This window comes from Linepithema humile, chromosome 1 (genome assembly GCF_040581485.1).
Source record: "Linepithema humile isolate Giens D197 chromosome 1, Lhum_UNIL_v1.0, whole genome shotgun sequence".
Lineage (NCBI taxonomy): Eukaryota > Metazoa > Arthropoda > Insecta > Hymenoptera > Formicidae > Linepithema > Linepithema humile.
This window is the reverse complement of record NC_090128.1, coordinates 20796259-20823162: the sequence shown is the minus strand read 5'-3', so window position 1 is coordinate 20823162 and position 26904 is coordinate 20796259. Positions and strand designations below refer to the sequence as shown.

General features: G+C 37.5%; 1 protein-coding gene across 26 annotated transcripts in view; it reads left to right on the top strand.

Moving 5' to 3' along the window:
* The window catches only part of LOC105670030 (phosphatase and actin regulator 2), a 324201-nt gene that overhangs the window by 278012 nt on the left and 19285 nt on the right, over positions 1-26904 (top strand). For 19 of the 26 annotated variants that reach the window (XM_067347498.1, XM_067347499.1, XM_067347506.1 and 16 more), the window contains 11 exons: positions 6222-6431; positions 7633-7817; positions 7907-8036; positions 8125-8270; positions 8441-8586; positions 9150-9216; positions 9377-9545; positions 9628-9821; positions 10069-10204; positions 10282-10418; positions 10537-14562. The exons of 1 other annotated variant lie outside the window; for it this stretch is intronic. In XM_067347498.1, the coding sequence (XP_067203599.1) occupies positions 6222-6431; positions 7633-7817; positions 7907-8036; positions 8125-8270; positions 8441-8586; positions 9150-9216; positions 9377-9545; positions 9628-9821; positions 10069-10204; positions 10282-10418; positions 10537-10890 (1874 nt within the window). In that variant the 3' untranslated portion in view covers positions 10891-14562. Of the gene's footprint in view, positions 1-6221; positions 6432-7632; positions 7818-7906; positions 8037-8124; positions 8271-8440; positions 8587-9149; positions 9217-9376; positions 9546-9627; positions 9822-10068; positions 10205-10281; positions 10419-10536; positions 14563-25433; positions 25656-26904 lie in introns of those variants that run through there. 6 more of the 26 variants (XM_067347510.1, XM_067347519.1, XM_067347511.1 and 3 more) reach the window with 4 other exon arrangements.

Genomic DNA, 26904 nt, shown 5'->3' with positions numbered 1-26904 from the left:
TATGTGTGATATGCTGGCCGTATATTAATAGTTCTGTTAATAATTAAAGAGTTTTCGTGTAGTTCTGGGCAAGTACATTGCTTTTCCAAAGAGTTCTGACGACTAAAATAATTAGAAAATTTTTTAAACAATTAATTTAACCGAAAAACGCGCATTTTTGAGCATATGTGTGATATGCTGGCCGCATATTGATAGTTTTGCTAAAAATTAGACAGTTCTCTTCTAGTTCTGGGCGAGTACATTGCTTTTCCAAAGAGTTCTGACGACTAAAATAATTAGAAAATTTTTTAAACAATTATTTTACCCGAAAAACACGCATTTTTGAGTATATGTGTGATATGCTGGCCGCATATTGATAGTTCTGCTAAAAATTAGACAGTTCTCTTCTAGTTCTGGGCGAGTACATTGCTTTTCCAAAGAGTTTAAATTAATTGTTTAAAAAATTTTCTAATTATTTTAGTCGTCAGAACTCTTTGGAAAAGCAATGTACTCGCCCAGAACTAGAAGAGAACTGTCTAATTTTTAGCAGAACTATCAATATGCGGCCAGCATATCACATATATGTACAAAAATGCTTGTTTTTCGGGTAAAATAATTGTTAAAAAATTTTCTAATTATTTTAGTCGTCAGAACTCTTTGGAAAAGCAATGTACTTGCCCAGAACTACACGAAAACTCTTTAATTATTAACAGAACTATTAATATACGGCCAGCATATCACACATATACTCAAAAATGCATGTTTTTTGGGTAAAATAATTGTTTAAAAAATTTTCTAATTATTTTAGTCGTCAGAACTCTTTGGAAAAGCAATGTACTTGCCCAGAACTACACGAAAACTCTTTAATTATTAACAGAACTATCAATATACGGCCAGCATATCACACATAAGCTCAAAAATGCGCGTTTTTCGGGTAAATTAATTGTTTAAAAAATTTTCTAATTATTTTAGTCGTCAAAACTCTTTGGAAAAGCAATGTACTCGCCCAGAACTAGAAGAGAACTGTCTAATTTTTAGCAGAACTATCAATATGCGGCCAGCATATCACATATATGTACAAAAATGCTTGTTTTTCGGGTAAAATAATTGTTAAAAAATTTTCTAATTATTTTAGTCGTCAGAACTCTTTGGAAAAGCAATGTACTGGCTCAGAACTACACGAAAACTCTTTAATTATCAACAGAACTATCAATATACGGCCAGCATATCACATATATGTTCAGTGTCCTCTATTTTTTATCTGCTAACTTTCCGTAGCAGATCATTTTTTTCGATCGGTGTTTTTTTTTATAAAATCACCAGAACTATCATTAAAAACTATCAGGAACTATAGAACTCGACTGCATGCGACAAGAACTCTCTTTTATTTTTGATCTGCTAAAAAATGATCTGCTACGGGAAGTTAGCAGATCATTTTTTCGATTGGTGTTTTTTTGGATAAAATCACCAGAACTATTACTAAAAACTATAAGGAACTATAGAACTCGACTGCATGCGACAAGAACTTTCTTTTATTTTTGATCTGCTGGAAAATGATATGCTAGGTTCACGAACATACAGACGAGTTCATTTCTATGACGGTGTAACGATAACGCGTAGGAATTCCTCGTTGTAAAAATAACAGATAACGACTAGTAATCGTACTGGACTTGGTTTTATTTTGTTGGAAAACTTATTATCGCACAAATCTAATATCACTTAATATTACGCGAATTTCGAGGACAGACCGACTGATTATTGCATTTCGGAAGCAATTATCGTCCGAAAAAACTTTCAAGCGCCATCGATCAAAATGCTAATCGAACGTTAGCGTTGGAGTGTAACAAACACAGGCTTTAAGTGGTAATACGTAATCGGCGAATAACACCCACATAATGCGCGCTTATGAGCTCGGCGCTATTGCATGTCACAGATCGCAATTCCGTGAGCTAATGTCTTTAGCCCTTTCATCCGGCCTTGTGATTTACGTGTGCCCAAACCGCGTGCCGGTTAATGCGACAAAACGTGTGTGCACTGTTACGCGAAATCAATACATTAGCGATGTAATGTATCCGCGCCAATTATTCGCCGCCATAATCGAGCATTCCGCAATCGATATTATCGGCTGCGAATAATTTGCGGAGCCGGCGCCAGATGCGGGAAGACGCTTGTTGTGGTGATTTCAGAATCGATTATTGCAAGATGTCGATTAATCCTAACATCGCCGCAATCTCGCCGCTGATGGTCGCGTTTATTAGCCATCCGGGAATTGTCTCGCGCTAGAAGGAACGCACGTTTAATCTGAAACGCGCGCGTACGCTCGCCCAAAGCTATGCTCGCACCACTTGCAATTAATTTGATGAATTTGGTTTGGTTATTTCGTGCCCCAAATTCACGGATTTACGGATGGCCACCCCTCCTGTTCCGATTGCCAGCCGACCTTATTTAGCGCGGGATGAATTTAATTTAATTTGTTTGATTCGCATTTAAATTAAATGGACGGTAATTTATTCCAATTAAATGTGTTGCACGACTATTATGACCCCGACTTTGCCCGCGTATCTCTGTTGATAAGTCATTTTCCGTTGAATACTATTGAGAAAATATCTGCGCGAGACCGATGACGTGAGTGCAAGAAAAGGCATGTCGCGCTGTCAACCGGTTAATTAAATGCGCAATAAATGTTTTATTAACCCGAGTTTAACAAGCTGCTATATCGGCAGTGCATATTGCACTTCGTAGATGCGTGGGCGAATGAACTTTGCACTTTTGCTTGTTGGTTCTTGATATTTTATATTTTAACGAGAAGCCGCAAGACCGACCCTTAATGTTAGTTTATCGGATAAGCCATATCAAAAAGCATCAGATACGATACATGTTTTGCTTTGTTGTTTTCAAATCCTTGCAGGAAACAAAAAGATTTATACTATCTTAATTAATTTTATTAACATAAAAGCAAGAAAGAAAAGAAAATGTATATTCAAGAATATCCAGGATGGAGAAGTGTAAGAAAGTTTGTTGTGTCGAACAATCTCACAATTTTTTACGTGATTATCTTTATAATACACAACGGGAAGTCTTAATCGCGTAAAAACCTAGCAAGAAATCTCTCAGTCGTCATATAATCGATTTGCGTCGAATAATAGAGACGTCAGAAAATGTGATAAAATGTACACGTCGAGGAATCCAGTGTGTTAAAAGTAAAAAAAAAAAAAAACCGGATCCGTGAAATCCATTAAACTGTTTCCGATATCCATTCTCGCGCTGTCACTTTACCCTGAGGTTTCGCTTTGTACACATTTTATATATACAGGTGTTTCACAGCGCTTGAAGTGTTATATGCATATGTTGTTGGACTGTTTTGTACTTGCGTGGACGTTCTTTTGCCCTGATACATCGATCACTCTCTGCATATGTTTTATCGAAACGCAATAACATCCCTATAGCAACAACAGACGTAGTTATTGTCGTGCCTAAGGCTTTTTAAAAAGCCAGTTATATTTGAACTGAAATTGCAGCCTCCGGAAATACTGCTGCAATCTGTATTAAATATTGAATTTGAAAGTAGAGTATGAAGAAAATAATAAGTTATTGATATCACTATTTTTGTTATTACTAAAAATATAATCTACATGCAACAAAAAAAATAAATTATAAGAATTGTCGCATACACATCGGAAGAAACTTATCTCAATTGCTTTGGCACGATATTATTCAAATCACATCCGAAACTTTAATTAGCGCATTAACACCGTCTTGCATTTCATTACGACTTCAATTGTGATTATACTGGTTTCAATCAGTTGAGGTGAACAACGGCGAAGCGTGGACGTTTCAATTAAGTCAAGCGGCCGTTGTTTTTCACAAATATGCGCTATTTGCGAAAACAAGCGCAGTGTTTTTTTGCATGGGATTTTTGTACATAATGCATACGCGGCAAATGCAAAATGCCACGTCTCCCGTCTCATTCGCGCATTTTTCTCGCGCATTTTTATCGCCCGGGCCAGCCGTCCACGTTGTTATAAGTGTATATTTACTGTCGCTTTTACTTCCGTACGGCCGCGCAACGCCAAATGGCAACCTGTGGTTTACGAGCATCCCCCTAAACGCGCACGACGTGCAAATTATGCAAGAGTAAAGCGCGAATTGTCGATGAGGTTCTAGTGTCTGGCGCTTGTCCCGACAGGATTAATATAATCAAATTAATAGTTACAGTCTCTCACTTTAATGCATCTGTCGTTTATATTAATTGCTCTGTTAATATTCAGCGTGTCACGTGTATGTCACAGATGATATTCTGATTTTGCGAAATGGCTGCGGAAACATACCGATCGCGGAATATTCCACATTTTATTGCATCCAATAAAATTATTAAATTAATATTAATAAAACGATATAATATTAACGGAATGTTAATGAAAAACGATACAATAGATTTTTTGAATACAATACATCTTTGTATTTCATTAAAAGCCGGAGCAAAATTGCAATTATGCGTGTTGCATAATAGAGAATGTAGGAAACTATGGAAAATCGGCATGTAATGCCGATGAAATAGTTCTTCCACTCATCAACAGGTGACTCATAGATCCGCCAAGCCAACCTTTTGACGAAATTGGAACTGTGGGCGATTATTGGTCTCGTTGGCGGACAGAGAATGATGACGATGGCGACAGCTAAATTAGTCCCGCAGCCGTCAGTAGTCAATCATCGTTACGCCGTTGAACGCAAAACTTCAAAATTATTTTCACGCGCATAAAATATATGTTTGGTACACACGTGCTCCGAATGAGCGTTCCCGACGGAGATCATCCGCGACCTGGCCGGTTAATTGCATCCACGATAGTCGTAGTCGACATCGTCCTTATCGCGTTCTCTACTAACAGCGGAGGCGGTAGAGTTTTAATTGGAAAAAAAAGTAACTGGAGAAGTGTGCCACTTGCAGCATGATACCGACGCTACTTTGCTCCTTTTTCACGACACTGCTCTCAGAATTTTTCGAAAAGAATCTAGGACTGTCTCGTATGAGAAAAAAAGGATGAGCAGGATGCGGAATTCCCGCGAGAATAAAATTATCTTTTTACACAATTTACAACTTGTGTGAGTTGGAATATTTTTTGTAAAATATATTTCAAATATCTGCAAATATTAATCATTGTATCGAGATAGAAATTAAAATTTTTATAACAATTCAAGGGAATTTATGTGCAGGCGAAAAGCGTAGTTATCGAAGGCGCGGGTGAAGGCATTTTTCTGTATAATATATATGGGTATTCGCACGCACTTCTCTCTTTTCTTTGCTCAATGCGCCGCAAATCGCATTAAACTCGTTTTTCCCGTCACAGCTGCGGCGAAGCCGGCTTGGCGACTCTACTTTTCGCAGCTGTTTCCAGCCGGAACGCGATAAAAAGGGACCCGGCGCCACCCACCGCCGGCATTAACCCGCACTTTGTTGTATATCGCGCCGGGGTTGCCGCTGCCATTGTAGTCCGAAGGAGCTCCAGATGCGAAATGCGCAAAAAGTTGACGCTCGCGCGCGCGCATGTCGTCCGCACGCCCGCGTCCAACGGAGAGATCTCGTCGCTATAAAACCTCGACGCGGTATGAAAATAGTCGGCGGAAAAAAAAGTATCGCTCCCGCGGATTTACATCTCGACAACGTCGATGCCGCAACGATTTTTTCGGTTCTTTTTTTTTTCTCCTACGCGAAACACTTTTTCGCTTCTTTTTCCGTTATCTCTTGGGAGTTGATAGCTCGCGTGTTGCCGCACCGCGCGGGCACTCGTTACTGTTGGTTGAATAAATATACTCAAAAGCCAGATCAACATTGTTTGACGTTGAAAAGTGAAAATGCCTCGACGATATACTGTGTAGTGTGCTTTATGCGATTACGTTTTTCGAAAGTGCTTAAAGTCGAAGCGCTGAAACGAAAATCAAACTCGCACTGAGAGAAATACTTTTGTAAGAATTACAAATTTTCATTTGTTGACTTATGATTTGTTCAGGATACGATAAATTCGCTACCATTACAAACAATGATCCGTTTTTTTGTCATTTTAACATATCACATATCGTCTGTGCAACAAATTTCATTTGCTCATCCCTCTTTGTTCTGATTACAAAATTGTTTGACATAGGTACTGACACAGTTAGTAAATTCAACAAATATGTCGATAATAGTTCTTATTGTTAATGCTTTTTGCACCACCAACAAATTAAAATATTCGAATTTGTTGCTGCAGCAAATGAAATGCGCGGACGAAAGTGCGCAGCGATAGCACATGTTTCGGCTTGTCGTAACGGCAAACTTCTAATGTGCGCTCGTTTTCCTTTCGTTTCCACAACTGTGATCAGTAAAATGAGTGGTGAAGAGAAACAAGCCGAACAAGATGCTGTTTCCGAGCGGCTGAGACGTTGGGGTTTGAGTAATCAAGTTGTGCAAGCATTCAAAGGTAAGTCATAATGTTTTCATTTCATGTTATTAGTAACCTTACTTTTTCATTTCTTTGTCTCACTGTTTGTTGCATCATTCTCTAGTTGAATTCTGTACGATCCGAAGAATTACTTAATCCTATTTTCATGTTTTTGACACATAACCTATTTTACTTTAACAAAATAATTACCTCTATTATGATGTAAAAGATTTCACAAAATATGCTAGTCTATTACATTTTTTATTTTATTGATGTATGATGCATTTGTTTGTACACAGAAAAAAAATTAGTATCAAACTAAAATTTATATACTTCAATTAATGCGATCATCATCTCATATAGTATTTGATATTAATTATAATGTGATTATATATGAGAATAAGATTTTTAATCAATTATCTTAGTTAAACATTCACACACAAATCGAGTAATTATAAATATTGTTTAATACTTAATTGCATTATTTACATTAATCATTTATATTATAAAATTTTGAGTATTTAATTATAAATTTTTAGGCAATTATTTTAATTTTAATAAGAAAATTAATCGATTAAATTTCTTATTAAAATAATTGCCTAAAAAGCTATAATATAAATAATCATGATAAATGTAATCAATTAATGCAATTAAGTACATATATGTTTTATATAAGGTATTTAGTTATTTAGTACTGTTATTTAGTACGGTATTTAATTAATTGATTAAATTTTTAATGTTTAATTAAGATAATTAAAAATCTAAATCTTACATATGATCACGTTATGATAAATGCCCAACACTGGTTTCATGTAAAAACAATAATATATAATTTTCTTAGAAGAATTTGATCGATAATCTTAATTAAATGTCAACAATAATATAATTTTATTTTAATATTATAATAGTTTATCTCAAGAATATAATATTATTGTCTTAATTTTATTATAATAATTTTTTAGTTTGAACATATACTTCTAACATGTTTTTTCTTTTGAAGAAAATTATTCTTGAATAAATAATATATTTTTCATGGCAGAATTATATAATATTAAACAAACAGGTAATTTTTATTTATTTAATGCTATATAATCCCTTTTCAAGATTTATATGTTGAGAATAAAGATATTCAAAACAAGAAGTCTTTTTTTCTGTGTAGAAATAAAATAGTTAATATTAAATATGTCTTTTAGTTTGTGTGCCACATACATATTTTAAGAGAAGATTGCTCTGCTTATAGATCAAAAAATTACTCAGCAAGTATTTCCTTATATAGATCAAGATACAATACGTGAATTAATTCCACTGGCTGGGGAAAGGCTATTATTTAATATTAAATTTAAAGCTGAAATCCAAAACGTTCAGATCCAAAACGCTGAGATTTTACAAATTCATGATCCCATTGACATATTAAGAGATACTGAGGTAATAAAATAAAAAAATTATTAAATAAGTAAAAAAAATATGATAGTTAAGATATTTATTTTCTTTTTTTCTTTACTTTCACATTACAGGAGATCCAGCTTTCTGAACAGGTCATAATCAATACTGAGGTTGAAGTAAATGTACAAGAGGATCTTACAGAGGATCTTATTAATGAGGATCTTACAGAAGAGTTACAAACCAGAATTACAGCTGTTACTGGTAAAGGATCAATATTGTTTCACTATAACACTATTTTTTGTGCAGAGTTATATTATTTTTAGTTATGCCATTTTCTTTATAAATGCAGATGGTGCAGTAACATTGAATAATAATACACGCAATAATAGAAATAATATTGAACCTTCTTCAACTCAGCTAAAAGAGAGAGAGAGAAGATTTCAAACTCCTTATCAATCAAAAAATGACGTTGAAAATGAAGAAAACTCTGAATATGTGAGTTATAAAATCAATTCCTCTTATTGAAAAATATTATTAAAAAATATAAAAGTAAAAGTACTGAAGGCATTGACATCTTTTATGTAATTTTAAAATTTAAGATAATTTTAAATTTAAAAGTTAATTTTTTATTAGAAGTAAAATATAATTGCTACTTAATTTTGCAGGACTTGAGATCAATATTAAAAAGTAGTGATAAAGGACGAATTGTACTTCAGGCTTATGAAACAGAAAAAAAATTAAACAACAAATATCGAAATTATCTAACTGAGGCTATTATTAATTCAGAACTGAAAAATGACCTGGACAAGCGGTAAGTTGTATAGTATTTAATTAATAAATATGCATGATAGTTGTATCATTACTTTAATTAAATGTGTCACTCAAGAAAATTACTACAAGAGGATTAAGTTGATTGCATTTTAAACTGTCTATTAGACTTTTAGATATTCTTCTTTGAAAATTTCTTGATAGATAGTGATATTATGTGCCAAACATATATATCATTAAGCTAGTACATATATGTATATATATCATTAGACTCCTACGGTCAAACTTTGTATTTTCTTGTTATTTATACATGCATCATGGAATATTAATTTTTTTTACTGTATGCTTTATTGGTTAGAAATTTTTGGTTCATGTTTTCTTTTAAAGAAATATCTGAATTTTTTTCTTAAATTATGGACTACATCATATGTTTTCTTACCTTTAACTTTATTTTTTCTTATTATTTTTTCTCAACCCCAAACCTTTTTATATCGTTCTTCTGCTTTTTATGAATTTTGTTTTAAAAAGTAATTAACACCTATACTTTATAATTATACTGAAATGCTTTTTATTGAATACTCTATATTGCATAAACATTGCTTTCAGCTTGTCATGTGATCGGCTTGATATGATTTCACAAAAAATTTTACAGATTTTTCCTACTGAAACAAAGGTAATTTTATTTCTTATACAGTTATAAAAAACTTCTTTTTTAATTTAAGGATTTTTATTGAAATTCTGTTATGTAGCCTTTTAAATAGCTTTATATTGAATTGATATATATATATCTAGGCTTTATATTTACTTCTCTCTAGCTGTCTTTTTTTCTATAGGAAATATACATTGATATAGATCCTAGTAGTGGTATTTGCAACACTGGAAAGGGTAAACTATACAGTAAGTGGTATAATAAACGCCGGAAACTTATCCGTTTGAATTTGATTTTATCAGGAGGAAGAAAAGAGCATCGAAAGGGTAAAAAACGTGAAAGAGAAAATGATGGTTTGGTCTTATTTTGTTTTGTTTTTTTAGTGAATATATTTTATTTAAAACGGTCGAATAAAAAAAATCTATTTCTTTTTAGAAATTGATGAATCCATTGAGGTTCATGATGCTTTACTGTGGCTAAGGAACAGTTCTCAACCTTGGCCAAAAGTACTAGAATATTGGCAGCTGACTTCAAGTCAGCGGTGGATCGAATTAGTGAGAGGAAACCTATCTATAGGAGAATATATGGCCCAGTATCCAGCTCTGGATAACGAAAAAGGGTACACACTGGTAAGCAAACACAGCATCAGATTTATTAACATGTGTTAACATTCTGTTAACACTTTTAATATGCAAGTACCTAAGACATAAGTATAAAAGTAATAACAATTTTTGTTTTTCTGGAGATTTTGTTTCAATTCCAATACGAAATGAATTTAGGAATTTGGTATTAGATATTTGATATTAAAATCATTATTATCTTTATTATTATTATCTTTTTTGTAGATTTTTTCTATATTTACATTTTTTTGTGTAGCTTGAGCTTGATTTTGAGAGGAAATATACTGACAAATTTATGAAATTGTTTGTGAACTGGCGGAAACTATCAGATTTTTTATTTGGAAAAATATCTGCAAAATTAAAAGATTTTTGCAATGATGAAGTTTCTGATGGTAAAAAAATTGTCAGAAATTAGTTTAAAAAAAAATGTTCCTTTTTCGAGATTATTATAACTATTTACTTTGTTCAGATCTCAAGACACTTCAAGTGTTGAATAATCTTTCTTATTTGTTTGCTCCTATAAATGCAAGGAAACAAACTAAACAAATAAAAGAGTGGCGTCCATCTAAGGCTGAAGTGCAGGAAAGTTTTGTTCTTCATGTTAAAGTGAGTTCATATTTTTTGTGATCTTTTGCAGTTTTCAATTAATATCTAATAACATAATAAAAACCTCACAGCATGAAGCTGAACATTTTATAAAGTCTAAATTATATTTTATTTGCAGATAATTGGAGATTTGGAAGTACAACTTAGAGCTCGGGAGGCAAAACTGATTCAATACGGTTGTACATTTCAACCTTTGGTGGCAATCATTGGACCAGAACTAGCCTGTATTGAGCAGAGTTTCGTCGTTCTAGGAGTCAAAAAATATTATGAAGTGGACACTCCTTTGAAAGCGGTAGATATTTGTTTCAAAATTTTCCACGTTCTACATATTCAGTATTCTCCTGAGTGCGCTCAATTATGGCAGTTCCTTCAGCGTGCTGCCTATGAGATGCCACGAAATTGCCAATACGACCCTCATTATAGTGGAGTCGAAGCTCTTTTGCGCGAATTTTCTCAATTTTCTAAAAATTAGTGTTGTCTTTCTAGATTAAGTTTTATAAAAACAAGTTTTGTATGTTCTTTTATGTGTATACGATTTGTGATTTATTTTTAGTTTATTTTTTTTAATTTAGCAAGTTTATTAATGTTAAAATTTATATGATTTATTTTTAGTGCATTTTTTTAGTTTAGTTAGTTTATTAATATTAAAGTAAAAATGCCTGTATGTAGCTTGTGTCACGTAAACCTCCTATCCATTCGAAGCTTGTTAATTCACCTTGAAATAAGACATTCCATAAATAATACATTTAAATGTGGAGAAAATCTTTGTTTTAGAACATTCAGTTTAAAAAATTCCTTTAAAAAACATTTGCAGACAACTCACAAATTTTCAATGGAATGTGAAGTAAAAAAGAAAGAAACTATTGAGAATGATTTATGTAGTAACAGTACATCAGAAATTAATTTTGACTTTACTGAGAATAATGAGCCAAATATTAATGACAATATTAATGACATAAAATGTGTTACTTCTAAAAAACTTTCATCATTGCTAAGACAGTCAGTTGATTTGTTTGTTGCAAAACTTTATAGTAATCCTCATTTTCCCAGAAATTTAATTCAAAAAGTAGTTGTCGATTCCAGTTTAATGGTTGGGAGTGAATACGTGGCACTTTTAAGAGAAAAAGTTTTAAATGTTCTACAAACTGGTCAGTGCGCTCAAAATGAAGTTCTAGACATAGAGTTAATGTTTAAGATATTAGAAAACCCTTTCAAACATTTACAATCAGAATATCTTCGTTGCAAATATTTTTCAAATGCAGGTGATTATATAGTTCCAATTCCATATGAAATGGGTAAAATGTTTTGTGCAGAAAGATGTAATAATACTATGAAGGGAAAATATATTTCTGTATATGGTCAGTATATTCCATTAGATTCTATGCTACAAAAGTTTTTTGAATTGCTTGGTGCTTTAAAAGAAACTTTAAATTACATGGATTTCCTTGAAAAAGATAGTAAGGGTCTTCATAACTTTGTCCAGGGCTTTTTATGGGCAAAAAAAAAACAAAAATATAGTAAAGAGGATATTGTTTTTCCTTTGTTTGTATATTTCGATGATTTAGAGGTAAACAATCCTCTAGGAAGTCATTCAGGAAAACTTGGTGCTGTCTATGTGACAGTGCCATGTCTCCCTCCAGAATGTTGTTCCATTCTAAAAAATATTTTTTTAGTACTTTTATTTGAAAGTTGGACGAGACCATATTTTAAAAATAAGGCAACCTTTGCTCTTCTTGTAAATGTTTTAAAAAGACTCGAAAATGATGGTATTACTATTAAAAGTAGTGAAGGAGATAAGCATGTTTATTTTGTATTAGCACTTATCACTGGTGATAATTTAGGCTTAAATGGAGTTCTTGGAATGGTAGAGTCATTTTCTGCAAACTATTTTTGAAAATTTGCAAAATGCATAAATCTGACACACAAGATGCGAATATAGGATGTGTAGAAGAATGTGCACTTTTGAGAGATCCTATCAGTTATAAAGAGGACTTAAAGTTAAACGACTATACACAAACAGGATTAAAAGAAGAATGTACGTTTCATGAAGTACCATCATATCATATGGTTGAAAATCTAAGTGTAGATGAGCTTCATGATCTAAGAGAAGGCCTTTGTAATATTGTTATGATCCATGTTATCACTAATCTTATAAATAGTAAATATTTTACTTTGGAAAATTTGAATAACAGGATGCTGATGTTTGATTATGGTCCAAAACATTCTATAAATAAACCTTCTTGTATAACAACTGATAATCTTTTTAAAAAACAAAAACTGAAAATGACTGGATCCGAAATTCTTTGCTTTGTCAGATTATTTGGAGTAATTGTGGGTGATCTTGTTAATGAAGAAAACCAGTTTTGGCAATTATATTTATTACTGCGTCAAATAATGGACATTGTATTGGCAAAGAGATTATATAAAGGAGCCGCTTTTCAATTAAAAGCTCTCATAGAAGAGCATCATAGATTGTTTATCTCTTTAACTGGAAAATGTTTAACTCCTAAAATGCACATTTTTATACATTATCCTAGAGTTATTGCAGAAAGTGGCCCTATATCTCACTTGTCTACTATTCGAAAAGAAGCAAAGCATAGAGACCTGACTCAGTCTGCAAAATCTAACATGTCTCGCGTAAATATTGCACATTCTCTGGCTGTCAAACATCAATTAGGCATGTGCTATCGCTTTATTTCCAAAGAAGGCATAATTCCAGACACACAAATCGGTTCAGGCCAAATTCTTTTTTTGAATGAATTATTACCTTTCTTTGAAAACCTTTCAATTGATCTTAGAGGAACAGAATGTATGAGTTCAAATTGGGTGGAATATAAGGGAACTATTTATAAGAAAGGAATGGTTGTAGCGACAGGTGCTCATGATTTGTGCCCAAGTTTTGGAAAAATAAAACTAATTCTTCATCCTAGTTACGATGCTTGTCCTATTCTTGTTTGTAATGTCCTTAAGAATATTGGTTTATACGAACATGTTTTAGGATATGAAATAGAAGAGACTGATGATTGGTTATGTATAAAATTAAATGATTTACTTGATTATAAACCCCTTTATGCGCATACAATGGCTACCGGAAAAAAAATTGTTGTGCTTCATTATAGTATTTAGAATAGTTAAATATCCAATTAATAAATGTATGTATACATTATAATTATATGAGGTAATTATATAAAAATAAATTGTCTAAATAATTCACGTCATTGCTTTTTTTCTTCATTAAAAATTCTATAATATGAATATAAAACAGAACAGCGAAAGATTCTAGTAAATCAGCAGCTATTTGTGTAAATGTGAATTAAAGACAGCGATCACGCGTAACTTTTTCTCTAACGGAAAGGTGAAAAATGAAAAATTTTGCCATTGAAAATAATATGTAAAAAGTTACGCATGATCGCTGCCCTTAACTCACATTTGCACAAATAACTACTGATTTGTTAAAATCTTTCATAAAACTTTGACTAATGATTGGTAATCCTAGCAAATCAAACGTTTTGCCAACAAATAAAACAGCATAATGATTTCACATAATCACTCGTCATACAAATGATTTGCTGAAGAAACGAAAGACTGTTAGTTATATTTACGGTGGCAATTGCTACCACAGCAAATATAAAGTAACAAATCAAATTCGTCCCTCGTACTGCTATGTTTGTTGTCACAATAGTAACTAATCAAATTTGTTACAGGTACTTCTCTTTCGTTATTTTAACAAAAGTATTTCTCTCAGTGCGTAAAACCGTTTTGCCGTTTTAATACGCGGACTAATTGCGACCGACGGCGAAGTAAAAATTGTCCCGAGCAAGAACAACAATGCTTACGTGATTATAATTGAAAACTACTTATTTATATGGTAACCGCTACATTTCGTGTTTGTCAACGAGTAGCGCTGCGAAAAACGTCCTTTCGCGTGGAATATTTCTGTTAACTAGAATTACACTTGTGCGTACTATTTCGCGAATTTTCGCATATTTTCATAGGTCGCGACGTAACTTTTCGTCGTGAGAGAACATCGACCTCGCATTTTGAATGAACTTTTCACCCTTCGCGTAAAATACACACACACACACACACACACACACACACACACACACACACACACACACACACACACACACACACACACACATACGCGCGTTTAAATTTTATCTCGAGTGCCAGCTGCAGAGCGAACGGCATCTTTGAACGGGGCGCTTAATTCGCTAATTGCCACTGTCAAGAATAGCACTCCCGGAGTGCGCGCGATGCTGCAGCTGACAGCTTTGAGCGATGACAGGCGTGCTCGGATCAGAATCGGACGTGTCGTCCGTTTCAATGTCCACTTCTCAACGACGGCGAAAGTGTGAGCGAAATGAAACATCGGAATAAATGCGGCACTGTCGACTCGCGCTGATAAATCGTCTCGTCTCTCAGGCTGCTTCACTTGAATTACGACTTTGGTGGCTTTCTCCATCTTCGGCTCACTAATCGCATTAATTGCAGGTGATCCAATCCGATGTAATTGCGAAATTATTACGAATGATTGATTATGCACTTTATTGAAACTGACCATGATACTTCGGAGCCGCCTAATGGAATTGCGAAATGCTGCATAACATAGAATGCGCGTTGATTTATACATTATTTGATTAATTAACAAATCGGCAACAATGGATAGGGAAACCGATAATGCTCGCGCATATTCTTCGCATTATTATGCTTCTCCGTAAAGTGCATGCTAATTATATGTGGATGTTCCACTTTTCACTGTCTTCTATTTTGTTTCTATTTCGCGGCTTTGTACACGGACTGATGGCAGTCAATCTTGCGTATGCCTCGACACAATAAGCGTGATAACAGTATACGCAATTTGCGTTTCCGGCTATTAATTCGTACACAATAGAACGAGCGGCTCGAAGTTCATAATTGTTCATCGCGTCCTGACGATTCGCATGCGAGTCGGGCAAAATGCAAAACGCAATTAACTTTTTGAATCGATTTAATTTGCCAGCAGAATTTCTCTCTCTCTCTCTCTCTCTCTCTCTTCTCTCGCTTTCGATCCGCTTTCGTGTATGTGTCAGTTGGCAGCCTTCGCAAAAATAGTTTCCGCCCGCATTCCCGCCCGGATTCCCTCTCGCGGGCCGTCACTACGTCGGCAAATAATGGTCTTTCCCGCGTAACGCGGTTTTATCACAATTTCATGGCCGTCAATGTAGAAAGGCACCAATGACACGTACGCGTGCGATTTGGAACACGCGACACACGCGCGCGCACGCGAATGACGCTCCAATTGCGGTAATTGCGGTAGATATATAACAGTATCGACGAGCCGCTCGTCGGTCGGACTATCCATAATAAATAGCGTTTTCTTTTGTAATCGCTGCGCCGTTCTACCCTGGCAATCCGCAACCGGGTCAGTTCCGAAAAAAAGAGAAACGAGATTGCGCAATTAAAATCAATCGTTTTTCGTATCGAAAATACACTCGCCTATTACATCCGATACTATCCGCGCAGCAGCAAAGAGGAAACTATTTTTATTTCGCATTCTCGTATATATCTGATTCGATCGCGCTCTCTGCTGTTCTCGCGCTGATGATAGCCGATGTAGCGTTAAGTAGCATTAAATCCGAAATCCTCATAAAAAGTTCATCGCACCGTAATATTCACAAAGCTATCGATACCTCCATTATATTATATGCCGGATTTTCAGCGTCCGATGAAATATTCAAGCGGCGTGCTCTTGAGCATCGAGCGTTTGAATTAGTCAGCGGCAGGATATTTGCGTGCAAGACTTGAGATAATTATTTAAACAGAGATTGGAATAGACGTCGCGGTGCATCATCCGAACCGTCGCGTGATATTGCGATAGCACGGAGCTGAGTTATTTTGAAACTACGTCCAAAGTATATTTTCTTCGTCAAGGGGGACTATTTTGATTATTAAGTGAGTAAGACTCTGGCGTGAGAAGCATTTGGACGCCGTCGCATGCTTTTCTCGTGATGTAAGACGGAAAAGCGTCCCCAGGTAGGAGGAATACGTGGTCGACGACCTCGTTGTGACGCACGCCAGGTAATGTCGACCGCCGAAATATGTGTCTTTCGCTCGTTTCGCCGGAAGCCTCCGCCCTGTGTACGGACGTAAGGGATGGCGTGACAACACGAAGTGGTGTTTAACTTTGCTATACCCTTCGGGTAGATTCTGACGTGCTAACATGCTACGGCTAGAATGACGAGAAGGCTACCTGAAAGACCAAGGCTGCGAAAATAACTTCTCTCGTCGGCGAGAAAGGAATTCTATTTAAGAAACTTTCATCGATTGCATTATTTCAACGTGTGAATTCGTGTAATTTCATTAAAAATTCTACAATCTTATACGCAAAAGATACGATCAAGATGTCAGATATTAATGCGGAGTATTGCGTTAATGCATGCGAGATTAGCACGGAAATTTTACTTCTGCAACCTTTGTGCTTTTTAGTAAAATATTAGCAGGATTAAGCGAAAAACAGATTAAGGACGTGTTTATAATATTTCCGCACTTGAACGCTCAACGCGGTTGCAAACTCTTCTGGCTGCATTTCCGAAAATTCGCCAGGAATCTTCACGACTATAGAATAAGCGCTTACAACGTGTCTGACTGGGAGCGTTTCCACTTCGTAACGTCGCGGGATAATTCCAGCTTTGTTAAGCGGCGCTCTAACGAACTTGATGTTTCAAGCACGCTGGTAACGACCGAAACTATATAATCACGCGAAATGGCGTTTTAAGCACTTTATGTATTCTACAGTTTCTGAACTAGCTACGAAGCAAGGTGGTTAATTCTTACCGGAATTAAATAAATATACGATAAACGATTATTATTTTTCCGATATTGATTTATAAGACGACAGCGAAGTTGTTTTCTCGTCGTTGTATCCGATAAAGGAAATAGCGAGCGATTAAACTAAGAATTCTAAATTGATAAAAAGAACACACTCGCGAAATTTTCTGACTTAATTTCGAATTGTGCCACATATATTGTACAATATATATGCGTCTCACGTACGTTTTTTTTTTTCTTTTGTCGATGGAATCTCGGAAGCGAGATAACAACGCGAGACATGTCAGGTAAGTCAAAGAATACAAACGAGCTGGCAAAGGTTTTGTCGTGTAATTCCGTCGAGATTGTGTTTCTTACAATTTCAGTCGCGCGCACAGGAGACCAGTCACAGATATCAACAGAATTGAGTCGGATAAATATGATAGTAGAAGCTTCCCACGGGAACGCCGCGTTTTTCGCACTCTGTCGTTACAAGAGAACATTATCTCATGCCTCTGTGCTGATTATTTGCCCAGTCAGGTATGAAAATGCTAGTCTTCTTTGTACGCCTTGTGCCGAGCAGTGAGGGATGAAAGCTGACGTAGTTCCCTTTGTGTCGTTCTTTACGTGTGAACTCGTCCTTGCAATAGAAAAGGCATTCGGATAAAGAATTCTCTTTCCGTTCGCTAATTTTGTATAATCGTTGTAATTGCGAATAGGAGACTCGCCCGTGCTTTGAACGAATGTTTTTTATCGTTGCTACCGTTGCTGAAAATATATCATTCTTTCGCAGAAAATTAATATAAAATGTCATGACTCTGCGTCAAAAGATTACTTTTCAAGTAATTGATTCGAAAAATTCAAAGCAAAAGTATACTCGATAAACTGTCAAACGATATTGATATCAATAAATCAAACGCAAATTGAAACGTACATTGGATATATCGTGGCAAGCGAGTTTTGAATGGCAGTTCAAGGCAAGACATACATTTGACTGTGCTATCTCATCGAGTCGGGCGTATCCATTTCCGTGAGCGCGTACATGACAGTGTACGGTTGTAAAAAGCAGACTGCAACCTGCGCGATCATTTTTCATACTTGAACACGACCTTTGCCGTGACGCGGCTAAAAATAGAATTCTCTCGCTGAAGATTATCGGGCGATGCAGATTTTTTCGCGAAAGGAAAAAAAATGCGGGGCACAAAGTGCGTTAAATATTTTAAAACAATGAAATATGAAATTATACTCGCCAAATGCACTCTGCGCCGCAAATGAAGAGCTCTTTCGCGAGTATTTGTGATTCAGATTGCAGCCGCGTTGCTGATGCGAATAATCTGCGGCGAGGTCGGTTATTAGCCGCGATCGAATCTGATCATTGGGCATCCGATAGCAATCTGCCTAAATGACACGGATCTTTCCGAGTGGCGCACGTATAGCGAACCACCTCAAATTATGCGAAATTGCGGCCGCGGCTTAATCGGCATCGACCGCGATTTGGTCATCCACGAGCCTCCACACGTGGACGACATTTCAACCGTTGTTGACAATGAACACTCGTGGGATCGCAATTTTTCGACGCCGACACGTTTTCCGCATATCATTACGTCCTAACGAGTGTCCCTCCGGATGTGCGGAAATGTATTCCGGAGTCCTCGTTTCTCGCGAAAACTTCGCCGCAATTGTCATGATTCACGGATCCGTGGATTAATTGCACGCTACGACGTCACAAAGAATTTTTAATTCCACTGCGAGAATGAAAAATAGCTTCTAGCGCGGACTTGCAATTTAATTGTCATATTTTGTTCGTGGAAAAAAAAGCGCTAAAAGATCGTCGTTTATTTATTTTCAAAAGTTTGTTATTTAGTTATTTCATTGTTTATTCCTAAAATTTTACGCGAAAAACATATCGAGGCATTTGATGCAACACTTTCAAGAATGACGAATTGTTTTACATTTATTCGAACACAAAGTTAGTTCGGATTGCTGGAATGCTAATTGAATGCAACCTGCGCTCGGTAAATGAAGGATTGTACGTGAAACCACACGGCTGCAACTAATAGCGCCACATTGTCTAGGAATAGTCCGGAGCAGCTGGCTGTTTGGAAGCGATTAGAGAAACTTCCGGTCTTTCTCCTTCTTTCTGCTCGTCGTAAATGCAGCTGGAATTCCAGACTGCAGTGTCCGTGTTTCGAGGACTGGAAAAGTTGGTGCCGCGCGAGTGGGAGGAGGCGAAGCGGATGGAAACATTGAAGCGCTCTCGAAACTCAAGCGAGCCCGTAAACAATGCTTCCTTCCTTCTAGATAACGTCAACCTTTATTGCACGCGTTGTCGACTCCGGACAACGATGCGAATCCGCAGTTCGGAAGTGCAGGTCGGATTAAAGTCAGGGCGAATAACGAGTTCTGTCTCTTCACGTGCAGCATCGCCTTTCGATACGAGGCTACTAAGAATTCGCCCAACTATGTTTAATTATGCAGAAATAACAAAGGAGTGAAAGTGATTACTGTTGTCGAGTTGACAGATTCGGGTTCCAAAAGCGACAGATCCAAAACAATTTTCATCTTCAACATTTCGTGCTAATTCGCGAATCGTCTGAAGCATGAGAATTTCTCTCCAACGATTCTCTCTAATTTCCGTTTTGCTTTTCGCAGTTATGTATCTTTCATTGAGCCCCGGCATTTATTTCTGCCGATCTGCGCGTATTTTCACCGTGAGAAGGAAGCAAAACATTTCCATGAAACGGAATTGGCTGGTATTTGCTCGAAATCACGAGTTTCCGTCTTACCGGGTGAAGAAGGCGCATTACGGCGCGCGGAACGCGCACGTGTGCTCCGTGACTAATTGTCCGTTTTAAACCGCGTCAATCTTAACTCGAGCGTTCGCGCCATAAACGTGTTTGCCGTGTTCGAGGAGGAAAAAAATGGGTTTTCCTCTTGCGCGACGCGTCTTATACATAAATAACTTCGTCTATTTCACGGATTTGCGGTTCTCGAAGTTTCCATAATACGCTGAACGATGATGTCACGGATCTGCGATGCTCAGTCGCGCAAATATCCCCAGTCGCCGTTATTGTCGTTCCGACGACCAGCACGCTACGAAAATATCAGCATCCGTTTCTTGACGTCATCGAAACGTCACATTGGTATTCCGTCGCCGTAACAACCTCCCGCTTGTACGCTCGAAACGTCATTTTTCCTCGACGAACGGTTTCACTGTAGAGCAGCGTTTTATTTTCTCTCGTTGCGACAGGAGTTAAATGTCACAGATGAAATATCGCGCATTCAAATTAATTTATCTGTATTTGAAGATAGTAAAATTATGCGGCTGAATTTGGAGCGGAATAAAAAAAAAGAATGAAGAGAAAGAGAGTGCGCGATGTGGCAAAAATTGAGCGAATTTTTTTTAGAGATTCCGCTGTAGAACGCGAGGACCCTCTTAGTATTATAAAAGTGTAGCAATTAACATACAGCTCTTGTCTATCGTCGTACTTCGCCATGTCGAGTATGCGCTGCGTGATTCTGACACGAAGCAGGGAACTGAAAGCGTACCTACCCTTCTTTTGTTCCTCGCTCGCGTACACGCGCGCGCGGAATGGATTCCTCTTCATTATGCAGACCGTTGCTGGTGTACGGCATAATTTATTTCTCTCGTTTGTTAACCGAACGTCCTCGGCCGCACCGCAGCGAAGAAAACGCCAATGTCAGCGGTGGAAGAGACGCCTTCATGATGCGCAACGACCGCGACAAAGTTTATGCGCTCGTCGCGTACGGCGCTCCAATTGCAACGCGCCGTGTAACACGCAGGTGCCAAGGGCGTGATAGAGGATGTTTTAAGAGATCGCGCGCGCAACGTAAGATCCTTTGAAATACTGCGATTGCAATACGTCGCGCAATCTCAAGAACAATATGTGCAACGCGTCTGCAAAGTAGAGCGCTTTGTACATTTTAGCCGTAAAATACGCAATTGAAGTAAAGCTAAAAATATGCTCCACGAAGGCGCGTGGAAATTCTTTCAGCGAAAAATCCTTGGTGAAATTCTATTATTTATCTCAATAGCATACATATGTGTGTCAGGGTCGCAGCTCACTGGTCCTAAAACCAGCTGGCACACGCTGACGTTTACGCTCTATAAACAATGCCGTTGCTTGGGGGAGTCGGCTAATGCGAGAATTTGCGTAAATATGTTATACGCAACGCATTTCATTCTCTTCACATCAACATTAAGATACCACAATCTGCGTGATTCTCAAGCATAACTAAACGCGGCAATTAAAGAAAAATTATAATATCTGATGTGTGAGAAAAATTTTTATTCACGAAAAAATATTCAAAAAATATCCACGCTTATATGTATTATTAGATTAACAGGTATAAAAGTTTTAATTAAATTTTGGCGAAACAAATTTTTTATTCGTTATCAGTTTACATTCCAATCGCACACTTCATCATCCACTTCGCACACCCACGCTGTGCTCGCGTGACGTTAAAATTGCGTCAGTTTCATGCACCGTGCACTCGGGTTTTTTCACGCTCGCGCGGCCGTGACGCTGGAGGTTTTCGTCGTAACCGAAATTCCTCAAACGTAACGCCACATAACGGAAATGTTGTCAAGGGCGAGTCGCGGCGTCGCTCTATTCATAGATTCATCGGCCGACGATGCGGCCGTGAGAGAGTCTCTCACGTTCGTTGCGCCGAAGTTCGCGGATGCATCGGAAGTGCGTACACTTGGCACGTTTCAGAGTACCGTGATCAATGTGTGCGCGTAACGGTGCACAGCTGAACTTTAACGCATTCGGTTGTGTGCGTTGCACTTGGCATACAAGTTCCGCCGAGCGGAACTTTGCTCGACTGTGTTGGCCGCGAACTAAGATAACCGATCGAGGTTTCGTTGTTGATTTGAGGAGTCGTCGCGCAATTGCCGCGACTGTGTGCTTTCTCCGCGCGTATTGTTTACTTTCACGTAGTGCCAAAGCCTCCTCGAGAACTGTCGAGAAAACTGCAGCTTGCAGAACTTTGATCGCGAGACTTTCAGCATAAAGACGCATAATAACGCGCGGAACTTGAATCGTTTGAAAGTGCGCGCAGTATATCAAAGCGCGAAGTTTTACCGCGGCGATAGATGGAAGGTCGTCGTATTGTGAGCCGTTCTGCCTTTCGGCGAAGTCATTGATCTATTTTTGTTTGCGTTCCCAAAGCCGCGAGTTTCTAGCTCCCAACCAGTCTCGCACGAGCTTCGCGACACGTCGGAAGGAGAAGAGCTTTCGTACTCGTGCTTCCGCTTGACTTCGCGCCGAAGTAGAGGACGTTAGTCACCGTGTCGTTTGTCTCAACGTACGCGACGACGACAGTTGGGCACACGGAGAAAGACTAATTGCGAAATTTGTTGCAACGGTTAATACACCCAGCGCGTGTCCTCGAAATTGCGCGAGCCTAAAATTGCAGCAAGTCGCGGCGACATTAATCACCGATGGGCCGTATCGTTCATCTTAACTGGCGAAGTAAGTGAGAGGGCACGCGCTCGCTAATTGTGCGAAATTTCTTGCGCCGCTTAATCGGCCCCGCGCGATCTAAATTGCGGCAGCGTAAGCCGCGTTGTTAACACGTCCGCCGCTAATCAGGACCTTAGTGTCTCGTTACTTTAAAATGCGTTATTTTAAAATGCCTGTAAAATTAAAATTCTAATTCAGGAGAAATGCGCTGCATTTTATTAGCTGTCTGAATAAAAGAGAACGGCGACGATCACTTTCAAGATACTAATATCGTATTCTTTAACGATTACGTAAGATTTTGATCTATTTAAAGCCGATGCAAATCGAAGTGTCAATTAATAAATTTAGAACGGTACAGTTTTTTTTTTTACAAATATGAGACAACAGTAGTACTGCAGTTGAACCGTCGCTGGGGTTAATAAAGAATCGGAATCAAGTGTTAACAGTTTTAGAGTAGGCGGACTTTGAATTGCTCGTTTTCGTAATGCGCTATATGTTGTTGACGTTATTAGTAGCGTGTCGAAAGAACCGACGGCTTGCTCGTCGTGCTTTCGGAATTCCATTGGCGACCTTCCAAAACGACGTCGGCGAAGCTTCCGGACGTGTAAAATCCGTCAAACAGCAAAATCGAATCGATCTTTATTGCACGGACAGCAAAGCGTATTCTTTCGGAAACTGAGACTCGGGCAATTTCTCTTCCATTCTTCCGCGTCTGTCCTCCTCCTTCTTTTATACAATATTCATGACATCCGCGCCTTAATATTTATCGGTAACCTATAGTAACTCATCTCCGTGCTCTGGCATCCAGTTATTTACGTCGCGGCCCTTTGTGGTGTAAAAGAGCCCCGCTAAGCACAGAAGAAGCGCGCGCGTATTTTTGCGAGAATATCGATCACGTTGCTTTAATTTTGCTTCAAGCGAACCCAATTGAAATGTATGCGGTTTCCGATTGTGCGCATTAATATGTTTAATTTTAAATTCCATTAGTCCGCAATCACGAATCGCAATTGCCGCAAATCGACTGTATCTTTTCGCCTTTCGACCTCATCTCGTTACGCACGCTATTTTCGACGATATATTTGGAATATAGTGTTTCATTTTCGGACATCAAACAACGCATCGTTCCGTTTCTCGTGCCGCGTACTTTGATCACGATCGCCCTCAATCTACAGATTTGTTATCCACGATATCAGCACTTAATGACGCATATTGTCGCGTTATTATACTCTGTTTTCCTTGACAGTCGATAATGTTTACCTGTCATAAAATTCCATTTAAAAGCATGCTTTTTAAATCAAATTGCTCGTTGCGTTTTCTTCTGGAAATCAGGCCACGTTATTTTTTACTTAAAAAAAGCATATATTTCATAATCAAAGTTGTAAAGATTAAATAATAGCGTCCAAACAATTTATTAAATTTTTAATTACGCGCAAAAAGTTATTTATGTTCTCGATAATAAATTTCAAGCGGTGAAAAATTAACAAGAAAACGAGTTATATCTTTTCGTTCATATTTCTACTTGCGATTTTTTATAATTATTTGAAATTAATTGCCACACTAATTAAACGAGACCGTGTACATCGCTCCGAAATTAATTCGAGAATATTTCGAATTTTCCATCATTCATAATTAATTACACGCAAAGGGACTAATGGTGCGACACGAATCGGCACTTCGACCGATAGATATTCTTTTTAATTATTTCTCAATATGATGGAGGGTGCATGGAGTTACAGGAAAAAATTACTCGATATACCGTTTTGACGTCAAAAACACTCGAGTACTAAGTGATCTACGATGCGCAATCGAATCGAAATGGATTTCTCGCGTAACGTCTGACTGCAGCTCTCAAAAAAACCTGGTGCCGATTGTTTTATCGATATTTAGCGCCGTACAAAGCGAATTTTTGAACATCCTCGCGTTACCTTTAATCGTTGCCGAATCGGCAAATATGTCAATTTCTCGAAATCCGCAACGAACGGAATAACGTAGAACCGACAATCGGCTAGTCGATAACGAACCGCACGCGCGCGAAGCTTTTTCCGCCCGTGCGATGTGTCCAGCATCGACCTGGAAATCGGCGTATCCTTTTTTTCGCTGGATGTCACGATGACATTGCGGCGTATATGTCGGCTTTTCGCAATGGCGGACAGATTTTCAACGACACCAGTCAGCGGAGTGTCCGTTCCCGAAAACATAAACGCAATTTGAAGGTTTCTATGTCCTACCCACGTTTAGCGGATTTTACTGTCACTCATCCAACTCTTTTTTTACTGTTACACAGAATTTTTTTCCTTTTCTTTGGTTATGATAAAATTATTAAAATATTATTTAAAATCAAGGTAAACGAACGCACGTATTTGTGCAAGCTTTGAGACATTCTGCAACGTCTCGTCGATCGAGAAGTGATTTAAAGAATAAAGTCTGTCTCGCCTATACATAAACGTGACTAAGCAAGAATGAAGAAAACTGGCACATCATCGGCGAATATATCTATTGAAAAACACGCCAGCTTTACGCTGTTTACACTACGTGGGAAAATAATCTACGAATGCGTATCGTATTTATTTGCACGCGGATTCGCGGGTGGTTCGACGAGACTTTTCTCTGAGCGAGCGCGGTATTCGATGGGGAAAATTGCGAGGAAATCGGCCAGCCGAGAAATCCGCCTCTCTGACGGATCACATATCTCGCCACGGTTCTGACCGGTGCCGAACTTTTTTTTCTGTTACAGAGCCGAAGAAGGATAAGACTGAACAGAGTGCGAATGGCGCGATATCGCCGTGCGGCGGCGACGGCGGCGGCGAGCCGCAGGCCGCAAATTTGGGCATGGCGACGACCGGCTCGGCGGCGCCGGTCTCGGGTCCGGTTCCGGATCCCGGAGACCAGAAAAAACCGAACAGGCCGAATACCCTCGACGCCAGGGTGGTAGCCAGGAGGTTGATCTTATTCGACAGTGAGTACAGCTCGCGAGCCGGCGTGCGTTGATTGCGTCTTGCGTATCGATCGCTCAGAGAAAAGTTCGACGAAATTAACAGAGGCGTGCGACAGAATGAACATTTCTATGACGAGGGGGATGTGATGAGTTTGGAGGAAATATTAATGAAGAAAGAGAGAGAGAGAGAGAAGGGCAGTGAGAATAATCTTCCTTCTTAAACCCTCTAAGTTTAGCACTCTACGGTTTTAGTACGCTATTAATGTATGAATGTATATTTCCTAGGAAGCTCTCTTCAATAGAAAATTAAAATATAATTGATATGAAATATATCACACACAAAATAATACATGTACTACATTTTAGGTATTATTGTATTTATGAGATTTATTTTAAATTATTTCATTCAGCGCCACGTTTACTCAAGCTTTATTTCTAATAAACTGGACTTATGAATGCGTAATTTCAGAAACTTTTGCGTTTCTTCGGCGACTGCGTATAAAAGCTTCACTAATGCATCAGCAGGCATAAGCTTGGGTTTATATATCCACTATCGCTATGCGCAGCTTTTACACAAAAACTTTCAAATAAGAATTTTCTCTCCAGCTTTAAGGGTCATCAGTTTTCAGGCAACGATATCATCCTTTTAAGCGATAATTCGTGCGGTAACCCGATGAAGAGCGAAAAGTTGCCACGAATTCGCGCTTCATGAATGAATTATCATCGAGCGCACACGAGTGCCGAAAGTTTTGTTATTGGATTTTAGTTGCCCCTTTGACGGCAACCCTCCCTCCTTTGAATTTGATATATCTCCGGCAACAGTTTTTTAATAACATTTATTAGAAGCTCAGACTGATGAAGCAGACGAATTTAAAATACAGAAGAGCTATATTTATTTTTTCGAGCAAAAATGACTCAAATTGATTACGGTAATGTTGCAAATATAAAATTTCTCGATCATTACATTCCATTGGTGCCATATATATTGGCCTGTATATTGAAACTTTTAGTAATAAACATTGAATATTTGATTTAATTTATGAATACGTATTATGACGCAACTTCAGAAAATTAATATACCTATTTTGGTATTTTGACTGAATATTTAAGCAATATTTTTTTATGTTTAATTTTCATCAAATTTTTGACAGAAATCCAAAAAATAAAATATCGAGGAAAATAAATTCTGTGAAATATTAAAATATTATTATCAGTTTCATCTATTGTATCCAGTAAAAACCATTAATATCGTGCGCGCATCAAGGGAATA